Here is a 14,571-nt window from a genome sequence, read left to right as displayed (position 1 = left end):
AAAGTCAAAGTTGGGCAAATTTTGAACTGTTTCCCAAAATCTCGCAAATCCCAAATTTTGCGGTAAACTATTCAAATTCGGTCAGTTGGTGATATTGTCGTTCTAGGAAACACGTTTAAATTTTGGGCTTCTTCGGTGCCGTAGAACGCTCACAACACGCTTCCAGAGGGGCCACGGTTTTTGCTCGAAGCGCGAACTTCAGAGCCCCCTAACGTCGGAACGCGTCGATATTTGAGGCTAATATTTTGGATTTGGGATACGTCTATCATCACAATGAACTCTGATTTTTTTCATGAAAATCGGCGGAGGTCGAGCAGCATCGCTGGATCACTTGGCGTGGAATGACCCCAGTGTCACATCGTTGTCTCCAATTGGCTCCAAGCAACCGCACGAAGTGCTTAGTACATTCCTTGCATATTCCTGTACAGGTTATCGCTTACCGTTTTAGCAGTTATTCGTTCTACGGCGTACACGCAGTCTGAAGACATATAGGACCCGGATATATCCCTGCCGCTGTTGGAATTCTCAGCTGCTGAGTAATACGGGTGCAAAGTCTCTTGCATGCAAGAACAATAGCAAGAATGCGCACAGAGCGAGTAAGCTTTGGCAATGTCATAGTAACTTCCTACTCAAGACAAGACGGCAGTGCTATCAGCTCCAGCACATACATTGACGAACAACGGACGATTTCATTGGACGAAGTATGGGCCTGTTGCTCTGGGCCAGGTGGCGCGAGTGAGCAGCAACATCAGCGCCCCAAATCATGCAACACTCCCCAGTTTAGCAGACGACGCGGCACTTTCAAGTACACGGTTTCGAGTTGTTCGCGCTTTTCAAGAAGCACCGCTTTTTCTGTTGATTTCCTACAGGTTTTGTAGCTTCCTTGGCACCATACCGTTTGACAGGCCATGCAAAACCCGCTGATGGAACTCCTTACTGTTGGCATCCGCGGCCGTTTGGGCCCGAAATGGCGCTGTGCAAATTTCACTGCAACAGCCGTATAGAAGAAAAAATCGCTGAAATCAAACAGAACTGTAAGTCTGTCGTTTTCGTTTGTGCATGGGTTTCGTTGATAGCTGCTGTAATCGTCCTCGCCCTTCTGTCTGTCATGTGGGTAATGCGAAAGCCGTGATGAAGCGGACAACTTTACAAGTTACCGATAAAATAATAATTCCACGCTTTATGCCGCGATACGAGTACATGATGAGCGGTACAACAGTGGCTGGTCTGTGGCCACTGTAAGAAGAAGAAAAAATATAGGGAGAGAGAGAGACAGAGAGTGTGAAACTTCTGTAGCCGCATCGCATCGGCGATTACCACAAAAAGAAGCTGATTTACGCACTCTACACTCTAGATCGTTTCACACCTTTAAAGGTGTAAAATAGGTGTATTAACAAAGATCACACCCCTTTCACACCCTACAACTTTGTTTTGGAAGTTCCTGAGGGTGTAACCTTGGTGTACTACACCCTCAGGTGAAATACGGTGATAGTGTGTCGCCTGGGTGTAGAAAGGGAGTATGTTTGTTTTCGTTCACATGAACAAAAGTAAATATATACAACAACAGGGAACAGGAAGTTACGTTACAACAGTGCATGGCCTGGATTTACAACAAGTCTACCATCTGGTAATGCATGCAGATTTAGAAGATATGTTGAGATAGTGCTTAAATTTCTTAAAACACGTTGCTCTTCATTGCAAGACAGAACAAATACATGATAGTGCTCATCATACTCAACTGCAGTTAATGTTTGTGTGAGAAAAATGGTATCAGAGTTAATAACATGAATGCCTGCAATCTCAATGAACACGGGTAAGTCCTCCTCTGAAGATTCTTTTGCAACAACAGCCAACAGCAAATGTGTTATCAACTGCACTTTTCACATAGACTATAGATTCTGCGTGAATCTCCTTGGAACCATCAGTAGATGTGGCATTTCTGATGAAGGGCTGCGACCACACATACATTTGATAAAATTGATGTCTTATTGCTAATGAAAGGGTTATGTTCTTAAAATGTCGAGTTTTTCTAGCAACATCTTTAAAATGCTGGTGTCTCCCTTCAAAACGCGTACAACCATACAGATAGGAAAGGACCAAACATCATGATGAGTCTCGGATAATGAACAACGTAATGCATTTTACAGGGGTTAGATATTTGTGGTAGATAGCAAGATGTAGCAAGATATTGCCAACTTTGGCGGCGGCCGACGGGTGTAAGTTTTCCACTAGGTACTGATACCTGCCCGTCTCGGACGTAATTCGGCGCATGGAAAAGTAGTTGTCGACCTGGACAAACCAGAGGACGGGGTCACGGGCCCAGAAAGATGGGAGGCGAACGTGTGCCTGCGATGCCGCTGAGATAGTGAAATCGTAGGAAGTACAGGGCTGTGGGCCGTGCGGCGTCTCACCTGACACCTTACACACACTTCTTCAGGTGGAAGGAGCAACGATCAGCGCTCAAAGCGGACACCATCGGACTCCGATCGTTATTGTGAAGGGGTTCTGTATTTTATACCTCACATCCCCACCAGCAATGGGGTAGAGTATAGCCTCTGGCGATGAAGCTCCCCACTCACCTTCTAGAAATAAAGTTGTTGTTGTTGTTGTATTGTCTTCAGGTATTAATAAGCCCCCCCCCCCCCAAAGAAAACTACATATAGAGCGAAAAAAGAAGAAACAGAAACGAAACCGCACTCTATACAAACAGTGTTCTCAACCACTCCGAATTTCGGAATATCTAGATCGGTGTTCTTTTTCAGCGTCATACGCGTACGTGCATGGTTGTTCTAGCTAACTCTTTTTACTCGCGAATCCGTAGGTTCTCTGCACTACACTGCCTTCAGCATTTTTTTTCCCCTCTAGACGACACCATCTATGTCACCGCGACATATCCACGCCAAGATTCACTCAAGCGATAGATATATCGTGCCTCAAAATACCTTGTTTGTACACGCAAACTTAATGTTGCTAGTTCATTAGGCACACTTTAGTGCCCCAAGTTTAGTCCCCAAATTTTGCAAGCGTGTCCATTCTTTGTGCGCTATTTCATAAGTACGATTGTAGATTCGGTCTACTCGAATGAGCCTCGAATTCTTACGGGAGTCAATGTGGAAACGCACGAAGATATACAAGTTGTCCTTTTTGTAGTTGCCACAATTTTTAAACAAGTTAAGAGAGGCACGGATATGCCGTTTGCGTGCCAGTGATTCCCCAGGAATTTACTGCTGGGGGGTGCCGAGCTTTCAAGGGGGGGGGGGGTATGCTTGGCGAAGGTTCTAATTAAGGAATTTTTGTTAGACACGTAAATAATTATGGAACAATGGTGACATTTCTGCAAAGCTTTCCCGTTTCATTTGTACATGTTATTACGTTAGAACATAGTACATTAGAATACAGATTCATTATGAACGGCATTTCACCATTAAGATGCATAATCCAATCTCAAATGGTTCTTGATGGTTCTCGACGGCTCCGTTTTATTTTCTTCGTGTCCTGTCCACAAAAGAGTTGCCACTTTGCACGGGCTTCACCCCGCGTATACGTAAATGTATTCAACTTAGACCCCTGTCACACGGGGAAACTGAATGTCATTCCCAACGAACGACATTCGTATGAATGTAATTCGCAAAAGCTAGGCGTAGCTACACGGCAAAGAGAAATGACATTCCGTGCTGATGCTAATGGCGATTCGTGAAATAATTGGACAGCTTCATACGACTGTGCATACACTCAATCTTTATATACTTTTGCGTGCTTCTGAAAACTGCGTTCAACATCGCGCCTTCGAACCTGCGCTTTGCTTTAGTCCGTATTTTGCATGTCGCATGTGACAGAAGCAGTTTCAGTTTGTTATCAATAAAGTTACATATCATAATTTTACGCTACCCATGGTAAATGCAGAAACTTTCGGTTCGTGGCCTACAAACAGTTTACCAGGTGGCTCTGGGGACCATTAGCCTTGAAGCATGTGCTGTACATGCCATAAGGGAAAACTTTCCTTCCCAAGCATACAAAGTTTGTTTTGCCTTTTTTGACGTGTGATGCAGTAGGTCTGCCTGACCATGTGTATGTTTATTCGCTTCACTGAGGTGAAGCTGTCACTTTTCTTTCAGGCGATTGTGGGCAGCATTGAACGCCTGCCATCTTGACAGAGATACACTGGTTGGATTGGTCGTGAACACAGCTTGATCACAACAGTATCCCTTTCATGCGCAGTAGAGGTCTGCTATATACCCCTCTGGAGTAACCAGACAGCCACTACAGAATAAAATACATTGTACAGACACCGAAGCTTGTAAATATTGCTTTATTGATCACTGTTTTATGAATTTGTCCCCATACTGTGTTCAATATCAGTTTGCAAGTGCTTTATCTCCTACCAACCAGTAACGCAATGTGTGCATGCTTTTCTTTCTTCATTTCAATGCACAGGTGTTTGCTACAAACTCGTTCCAGTACACAAGCTCTGAGAGAACATAGGCTATAACCTTGCCTATCAAACATCAATAGTTCACGACTCCATCAGTATAAGAAGGCCTCAGGTGGGGACATGTTCTTTTTACCTTTTACGTCATTGTTGCAGATAAAATTATTGTAACAGAAAATTCAAGTACGCAAAGCTCATGTGCCTTCTTTTGTTTTTGTTTTTTTTTGCACCCTCAATCCTTTCTGACAGGAATTTGTATTTTCTCCTCACCACCTTCTTTGTCCCTTTTCTCTGATGTACATCAGTATAAATATTTGTACCAAGTGTGTGTGTGTCTGTCTGTCTGTGTCTGTCTGTCTGTCTGTATCGCACCTGGTGAAGGAAGCACAGATTCTGTTGACAAGCTTGTGTTTTAGTAACAAATTATTTGAATCTGGTTCAGTCTGTTTCAGTCGGTGAGAATTGTGGCAATGCACCGTAAGTCCTGCATTTCTTAAACAGTTTTAATAGTGGAGTTCTTCTTGTCTGGTGAAGCAAAGGGCACAACACTGCAAAGTAGAAGAGCTCTTAGTATCAGTAGGCTATGTATCATTCAAAAGTGTTGACTCAACAGCTGGTTCCACCAGCTGGTGAAGATATTGTCATATCATGCACCTGCGAGGAATGCAGAAGTTAAAATGTTAAACAAAACAAGACCTTGACCCACCTGTGAGCATGAGTGTGTATGGACAATAGGTGTTGACACCGTCACTGGATAAAGGTTGAGAGGTGTCGACGGTAAATCATCCGTTTGCACACTTTTACTTCCGATTTTCACTTTCTTGTCAGCCACGATGGAAGCCTGTGTCATTGATATAAATGGATAACGCGGCCAGTATCTATAGCGCACAATTTATCTGATGCTTATATTCTCCTGCGAGAGCTCAGGGCTCTCCAGTAGAAGGAGGATGTTCTGTTTGGTACATTACGTAGCGTAGGTATCACAAAAATCAATCTGAATTTGAAATGAACTATATCAATATCTATATGTATTATTCCTGTGTATCAGTACATACCTCGTGTGCAGTGGTGTTCGCATTGTCAGACGTCACACGGAGAAACACTGGTGCAGGAACTGCGGTCCGTTTGAGAAGTTTTTGACCGTCCGCTGCTACCTCGTCAGAAAAATGGGTTGAGCAAATACGGCGTGGATTACGAGTGTCTCTACCAAGCGCTTGCAACCACTTTCGTTTGTGGTACACAACGTCCCCTGTCGAAAGAGCACACTTGGTGTATCCCCGAACACTATAGTAGATACGTGGCGTCGCTGTCATGTGAAGTTCTGTTACATGATAAACCTCGCCAGACCCGGCCGTGCGGTATGATTGGAAGGAGAGCAAACAGAGGGCGCCGGCCGCGCTGACAGTATTTTGGGATACTGTTTCTTCGATATTTTGAAGAATTGTCCCAGTAATTCTTGTGATGTTAAAGTAGCGTTTATTGGTAATTGGCGGCCTGTCATAAGTTTATCGTGTGTTACTTAGGTATCACGTGACGGGAGTACTCCCATCATGATCTTTTTAGCTGTTGCGGGGCGCAACCTACCGTCCTATTTAATTTTTCTAATTAATGTTGTATAATAATTAACGCGCTTTGAGTGCTTAGGCTGTGTGTGCAGTATCACACAGGCAAACTCTATTAGGTCGCACACAGAAACAGGGAGGTCAAATTTCACTTTACAGTTCCTTTAAAAATACGCTCCTATAATATTCCAACGATACGTGTAGATAGCAAGGAGCGTTAGATAACTCCATTGCAGGGTATTATGCAGAAGAAAGTCGCTTTTGCCAGCACTTTAACCGGTGCATGTAAAAGGGGCATTTTTTTTATCTACTCCTTTAGATAAGTTTGTCAAAGGTGGTGCGTATTCACATTGTAAGCTCTTTATCAGGACACAAATAGGAAACGTTTTTTGAATTTTTTCAACCAGTGAAGCTGGTTCTTAAAATAAGAACAGTGTTCGTTTGGATTTCTTCGCTTCCTCCGCAACACCTGCTCAGGTAACTCAAAGCACATAACGAAGTAAAAAGTATTTGGGTTCACTAATTACTTAAATCAAAGAAATTAATTACTTGTATTCAGTCACGTGACAACACTGGACGCCTTGCATGCCGTTATAACGCTTCTGACCTGATGTCTTTGTAACAAATCATTCTATTCTACGTGCGTTACCTCATTGCATATTTCAGAACTTCCGCCTGTTCTTTATGTGTGTTTTCGGATATTGATCCAATGCCGAGGAAAAAAAAGCTGTTCTCAGTCTCATGAAGGCTCCTGTACTCGTCTCGCAGGCCCATCAATATCTGCAACAGAAATGACATGTGTCAGATTTAGAGCAGGTATAGTATCTGCATCATGTTGCACCATTTATGGAATTTTCTGCCGGCATTAGCTGAGGGATTGCAGCGCATTCGGTGTACGATGACTCACAACTATGGGACCAGAAAATTTACAGTCTTGCTCCTGCGTGCGCAGTGTGAGCACTTTATTTCCTGACGTAAAGCGATCGTGTACGCTACAATTAAAACTCTGTTGACGCAGGCCACTGCTCGCCTGACACCGTGTTCGCTCCCATTTGCAACAAAACTGGCGATAATTTACGGCACCGTCATGTAAAACATCAAACTGATGAACTGGTGAATCCACGGGGCATCGACATGGGCATAGGGCGTTCCTTCACCGGACTGGTTAAAATGTTATTTTGTTTCTTCTTGTGAACTAATCTCGGTCAGACAACACTGAGCACACAAAATACAGATGCCGTCAGTGAACATAACGACATAACGCGTTTCTAGGAGCTTTTGAAAGAACTGACAAGACTTAATAGTCTCGAGTTCTCCAAGACCCTGCTGGAAAAAGTAGACCCGATCTCATTAAGCGCCCGCACCAATTTCATTGAGTTTCAATGAGAATTTATGCATCCAATTCATTTAATGTGAGTATAGCAGGTATTTCTCATTGAAGTAATGAGAAGTGTTGGGGGAAAGCTGACTTTATGTTTGAGCGCTTGAACAGACGTTGTGGTGAAGGAGTCTTCCAGGGAACCGGGAGTTAATTTGTCCAATGAGAACCAATGACTTTCAATGAGAACAGTGACACCCAATTCATTTAATGTGAATAACGCAGGTATTTCTCATTGGAGTAATGAGAAGTGCTGCGGGAAAGCTGACTTTATGTTTGAGCGCTCTAACGGATGTTGTGGAGAAGGAGTTTTCCAGGGAACCAGGATCTAATTTGTTTAATGGGAACCAATGACTTTGAATGAGAACTGGGACACCCAATTCATTTAATGTGAATAACGCAGGTATTTCTCATTCAAGTAATGAGAAGTGTTGAGGGAAAGATAGCTTCGTGTTTTAGTGCTCTAACAGGTGTTGTGATGAAGAAGATTAATAGGAATCAATAACCAAATCAAGTAGTTAGTTCACTGGGTGCCAACGAGAAACAATGATTTCCAATTGGAGCAAAATGAACCGACGTGTTGTGCAGTGAAGATCCCCATCACAGAAGAAGAACGAATTGGGGAATTGGTTTAGCGTCGAACCATCATGATCACTGTGTCAATTGAATTAATGTAAGCAAACATGTTGTGCGGATAGGACTGCTCCATGCGTAGATGACAGGATGAAGATCATGAAAGACACATTCGAGGGATAGAGCAAGTTGGTGTACACTGAATACAGAAGTCAATCATTCTAATTTAAAATATATTCTATTCGAAACGTGTTTCAATTCCTATACACTTCAATTGGCACATACTACGCAGCTGACGAGTTTTAAATTGCTTACATTTAAATCCATATATTTTTTGCATTGCACGAGAGTGAAAGAGAATATTCTTTTCTCCAGGAGCATGCATATAGAAATACGCAGGAGTGCCTCAAGTGAAGTATGCTCTCTACCCATGGACAGTTTTGCACATTGTGTTTGCACGTGTTGAACAAACTTGTGTAAACAATATATAGCAAAACACATACAAATAATGTACGCTTGTATGTGACAGCTGTAAGTATATACTTCAAACAAGAAAATCTCAAAAACACGGTACATGACATCGTGTAAGAAATATTGATGGTTATAGCTTACGTTATCTCAGAAAAAAAGGAACTGCTAGAAAAGACATCAATGGTTATCTCAAGATTGTCGCACTACTAATACCATTAAAAACTTGAATGATACATGCAATGGAAAAAATTTTACCAAGAGAGGAAAAACAGTTATTCACAACGGTAGTCATCACTCATATTCAATCTTGTCTGGCAACTTGGTCACCACAAACTGCTCATTTAGTGCCATGCGCATACGTCTACATGCCAACACTGCAGGTGAATGTATTCTTACTCATTGCAAAACATAGCATATTGTTACGTGTGTTCCAAACACTGTTGTATTTCAAAAGTGTCAGTGAACTTTACGTTTGCTGACGCTCTTGGCGAAAGCTAATGCGAATAATCTCTGCATATGACCCGCCGTCCAGACAAACTACCTTATTGTTTGTCCTCTGACATTTAATATGATATGTAGTAGCATTGTACACGACCCCTTTGGCGATCATTCGCTCGTAAGCGGTGGATGATGAAGGCGATACTGCCCTTGTATTTTTTAAATATGTTAACGGTCTCGAGCCCTAGACCTTTCCCAAGTGCCCGTGGAGACAAAAAAACTTTCAAATGATGTTGCAGAAATGGTTCTGAAACAGTTGCGCAGCATGATTAAAGCGGCCATTGAAATAGGGCACCGATAGGTCCAAAACTGAAAACACTTGTTTTTGCAATGTGAGTCAAACAATGAAAACTGAAGGACACTGACGACTTGCAATAGAGGAGCTCTATTTCGCACGCAAACATAAGAATGAGCCTAGAAAAAAAAAAAAAAAAAGACTGCCGAGGCAGTTTCTATGCTGGGTCAATGCAGGTTGAATTTACGTTGTGAAACCATCCAACTGCCATTCGAAAACAAGAATAGTTCAATGCTGGATTCGAGCTGGAAATGGGATGCATCCTTGTGGGATCCTTGAGGGATGTTCCACCGACTACGCCAGATAGTGTTAGATTCCTGGCTGTGAAGATAAGCTGGGCTTATATAAAGCGATAAAGGAAAAAAGAAAATAACTGTCGAAATTAATTGCATAACGTGTACATATTAAATTATGCTCAAATACAATAAAACACATTGATGAATAATAAAATAAACGAAATAAGAATAATAATTCTAATAATAAATAAGATAATCAAATAAATAAAGACCGAAACGTGTACAAAGTTCTGCACACAACTCCGTGTTCCTTCGTAGGTTGCACAAAACTGATTGTGCACTGCGACAGCTTTGCCAGTCTGTCAAAACGAAACTACAGCCATAATGCTCTCGTCGTCGTATGCGACCGAGCGCCATCGGCATCAGTTCAGAATATGTTTTGAACTTGGAAACGTCTGTTGGCGTGTAGGATCTAAGATGCGGTCTGGTAAATTAGATGGTGCTTCCTGCCCTTCAGCTCCGCCGACCGTCTAAAAATCTGAACGTCTTTGCATTTCTGTAGTGAGGTCCTCCGTCACGCATTTTGTTCCTGAACCCATGCACGAGCTCTGTTAGCACAAAGGTAAGCGGCGTGTTTCGGACGCTTGATCCTCAACTCCCAAGCGAACCAAGAGGTGTTTAGTGACCCGATATTTATCCATAATTCTCTGACGTGCCTTCACGATGTGCCATCATCCCGCTTGCACTAGACGGACTTACATTGTCGGACAATTAGATGAGAAGGTGCTACTGGATAAGTGACGTTCGTGATTTCTCATATGAATGTACCAGATTTTGCCTGCTTCAAATTGTGTCACATATTATCTCCTTATAGTGTTGTCACTGTTGCTGTATGTACACTGGATATTTGGAGTGTATCAGTTTTCATACCTGATGATCAATGATGATTATTGTTTGTTTCTTGCAAACACAGGGTGTTTGTTTTTATTCGCTACAACATTTTTATTAAAAACTAGTAGAGCAAAATAGATGCCATTTTTCAGTAGAGTTATATGGCCAGGCGAACATTCGCTCGAAGAAAATCATGCTACTATATGATCACGAATTACCTAAAGTTCATTAGCTTTTTCATTAGGGGACTTCTCGCAAAGGCGAAATAACAGAACGGGATCTATTCGGCGTCGAAAGTAATTCCATGTTGAAAAAACACACAAACGCGCACGTGCGTTGAAATATCTGTCGCGGAATTTCGCTATGCAATTGTATCTATCACTAAATAACTCACCATAGTCACTATTTCTAGTCAAACATTGCGCATCTGTAAAGGTACAGGACAATTCAGATTATGACACCCAAGCTGGGATATATGTGCTGTAATATATACCATACCATATGTAATGCCTTGATCAAATAAAGCAGCTAAAGTTGAAGTCACATTGAGTCTAATTCGTTGTTGTAGGGAATCATTTATAGTCATTGGAAAGCTTCGCACTAAAAGTAGAACATTTTGATTTCAAAACATTTGACAGAGGTGGGCGCGGCGCCATTTCTGAATGCGATCTGCAATCACAGCACGCATCCCGTGTGACGTGCGCATGCGCGCACACGGTGTGGTTGTATCCACTGATCTCTATAGTTATAGGCTGGATAGCGGATTGAGGGTGCAACCGTACGGTCACCGGCCGCCATCTTGGGAAGCTCAAAACATTGCCGTCCGCCACTCAGCTGCATTATGTGCATGCGCCTTTGCGTATCATTTTTGTGGTGTCATGCCCGCATGCTGTGGTTCTGGGTGTGCTGACCGTACTGGCAAGGCACCGGGGACGTCATTCACAAGTAAGTGACTTGGATTTACAAATAAATGCGATTTATTAGTCCACAAGCGGGGTGACAAAACGGTGCTGTTGATGCATGTGCGCGGCACTTTGTGCATTGTGTTTCAAGATCTAAGCGTTAAACTTTAAGCCGTACGTTATCTGAATAGAGTCATTGTGATAGTCTAGCCTTCCTGCAGTTCACGGGTATGGTCTCGGCACGCAGCAGGCGTTGAAGTGCGCTTGTCAGCTGTGGTATCTGCGGCTCAGTTTGTTGGTCACGGTATCGACGATTGCTTGCTTGGATTAGCCTTGTTATCCCTTCCATAATTGATGGCATAAATTGTTCAATGCAGGTTCCCTCACGGCCGCCCAGAACATTTAAACAAAATGTGCGGTAAATGTCATGCGAAAGGACTGGACGCCGTCGACGACATCACTGGTCTGCAGCAAACATTTTAAAAACAAATGCTTCGACAGGGCTGTGACAGAGACTGTGCCCGACAAGTTCGACTTCCCAGAACACCTCCAGAAAGTAATAATGCATGCGACATATGTAGAGGCCGGATTTATATGCACTAAAAGCTGGTTGAACACACATGCATGAAAAATTCATTTATCTTGCTCAAAATATGCACCTCTAGGAATTCACTTGCATGCATTTAAAATACGCAACAAATTCACTGGGGCAAAAGTATCTTACTTTATGTAATGTACAAAAAGCATGCAGGTTGAAAGCATAGATCGAGAAGTTGCCCGTCAAAAGGAACTCGTTACTCGTTACAAAGTTACTGTGTGAAAAATGCAACTGAGATAAGAGCTAAGTTACTCAGCCCGAAACGTAGCTTAAAACGTTAGAGTTACTTTAAAAAAAGAACGAATTACTCCCACACTACACAGGTGCAGTTGAGTTCGACCCTGAGTGGCCTGCGTTGAGTTTTCGTTTATGTCCAACAATCTGAACGCGTTACATCTTATTCCCTGTGTGCACACGATGGTTCAGCTTCATTTCAATAGCAGCAGTTCTTACTTCCTGAACAGAATACTGTCATTGACTGGACATCACGTTTTATGACATAAAATGCTGTAGAAGAACCGTAAAGAAAGCAAGGGAATAAGTGGATGTGAGTGAAAACGAATTAGTAACTTGGAACGTAGCTTAAGTTACTTTGGCAAAGTTACCTGAAAAAGGAGTTCCTCTGAAAATTACCACAGCGCAAAAGTAGCGAGTTAAGTTATATAGTTACCAAGAAAAGGAACTTAGTTACAGTAACGAGTTACCTCGAACTCTGGTTGAAAGTGTGTATTTGCATGAAAATCTAGCCTCTAGAATCATGTTCCCTAGTTAAGAGTTTCAAGCGATGGTTGATGATTGGAATCAGTACTGCACGAAGGGCACCTTAAAGCTGCAGCTTGTCCAATATATGAAAATACTCCTGAATTACGCATTAATATGCAGTAAAAGCCACTCCATATTGGATAGGACAATACTAAGATGGGCAAAAGCATATAAAGAAAAAAGTATTCCATGAAAATGTTGCCTAACCGTAAAAACTCGTATTAGTGGGACATACAAACACACCAGCCACATGTCTCTTTGGTGCGTTCCTGCATGTTTACTTTACTTTACATGTGACTGCTTCAAACTTGCTGTTGCAACTGGACTTGTGATACTTTGATGTTGGAGCTTTCAGCACAAGACCTTGCTACTTAGCCTTTTTATGACTTATTCACTCTACCTCTAGTCATTTTGAACTGTCTTTACCGCCATTTATTTCCCCAGTGCACACATTTCTAGTCGATATGTTTTTACCGTCATATAGCCTTTATATCACATATCATTCTAGTCCTTTGGAAGTGCTTTAGTGCCGTTCGGCATTTCGTGTCATAACTAGTCATATCTAAACTTCCTGTGCAAAGCATAATGTTTATACCCAAGCATATTAAGGTAGTTACATAAAGAAACGTGCCAAACATTCCCTGGCATTCCACACCCCCGGGCAGAAAGGAAATGGGAGAAACACGGGAAGCAACACGCTGCACACACTGACAGACGACAAAGGAAGCGTAACACAACAAATACAACACCACACAAAACCAGCAAATCACATAATCGAAGTTCAAAGTACAAAATTCGGACGACACGACCTCACGCCAGTACAAAATAGACAGGAAATAACATCTATGTGACGGGATTTCACACAAAAAACGTAAGGAATCCAATCACGAGGGATTTCTGCAGCGATCCGTGGCAAAATTTTAGCGAAGAAGCAAGGGAATCGCTCACAAACAGCAAAACTTGTCACAGCTTACATGCATTCCTATGGGCTGTAATCGCTCTTTTGAGCACCGCAATATGGCGGCCGTTTGTCGTACCCTTTCCCGCGATACCATCACCCATCCGCTATTCAGCCTTTATACATAGAGATCAGCGTGTAGTATAATTCTATTGTTGCGAAAAACCCACGTGACATCAAGCGTTGGGCCAGTCGTTGGACGACGGCTGAGTAGCTTTTTGCTTTGCATTTGTGTCTCTCTGAGCGACCTGTGACGCTGGCGAGGCTTTCCCTTTCCCATCTGTTCTCTCCCTCTCCCCCGCTTTGTCAGTTCTGGGTGGTTGTGGACCTTCGTTCGCGTCGAGTGAAATAAATAACAAAATGCGGAAGCGTTGGCTTTTCCTGTTACACAAAGTGCTTCATGTTTCTGGATAGGAAGGGAGTTGCCTCAGGACAGAAGCCGCCGATATTTCGAAGAGAGCATGTTCTTCTTCTGGGCACCGATGGAAATCACTTTGAGTGATTTCCATCGCGGAGCGCAGACGACACGCCAGGCTCTCACAGGCTTCACACCTAAGGACGTCACACCGCCGAACGCCCCCTGGTCTCTGCTTCTGCCACCCACCTTCGCACGTTTTACTGACCTCCATAACCTCAGACATCAGGTTCCCCCTCAAGTCCTTCGATCCCTTATTTATGCTTTCTAGACGTGAAGTTTTTTACCTCTGCCGCTGCATACGCAAATGGCGCATCTCGAAATGGGAAGTCCGCGTCGGCATTCGTCATCCCATCCGAAGGCGTAGTTGAAGGACGTCGCCTTTTGGCATCATACCTTATTTGCAGCTGCAGAACGATATGTCATACTTTTCTTTCCGCAGCACATAATTCATTTTACTCCACAGATTTGGGTGGCCTTCACTGATTCGATATCTGCGCTGCAAGCAATTGAAAATTCTTGCATGCGAGGCTCCTCCGCACCCTTCGGTATGAACGTGTTAATGACTTGCAAACTTCTCTACGAAGCAGGGCACAGGCTCAT

At 42.9% G+C, this 14,571-nt stretch overlaps 1 protein-coding gene across 3 annotated transcripts in view; it reads right to left on the bottom strand.

The window, feature by feature from the left end:
• LOC135389843 (uncharacterized) overlaps positions 1–14,571 on the bottom strand; it is a 135,837-nt gene that overhangs the window by 68,032 nt on the left and 53,234 nt on the right. For all 3 annotated transcript variants that reach the window (XM_064619874.1, XM_064619873.1, XM_064619875.1), the window contains one exon: positions 6,641–6,771. In XM_064619874.1, coding sequence (XP_064475944.1) covers positions 6,641–6,771 — 131 coding nt within the window. The remainder of the gene's footprint in view (positions 1–6,640; positions 6,772–14,571) is intronic.

This window comes from Ornithodoros turicata, chromosome 3 (genome assembly GCF_037126465.1).
Source record: "Ornithodoros turicata isolate Travis chromosome 3, ASM3712646v1, whole genome shotgun sequence".
In the NCBI taxonomy this organism is placed as follows: Eukaryota; Metazoa; Arthropoda; class Arachnida; order Ixodida; family Argasidae; genus Ornithodoros; species Ornithodoros turicata.
The sequence above is the reverse complement of the archived record's forward strand: the minus strand, read 5'-3'. Positions and strand labels throughout refer to the sequence as shown.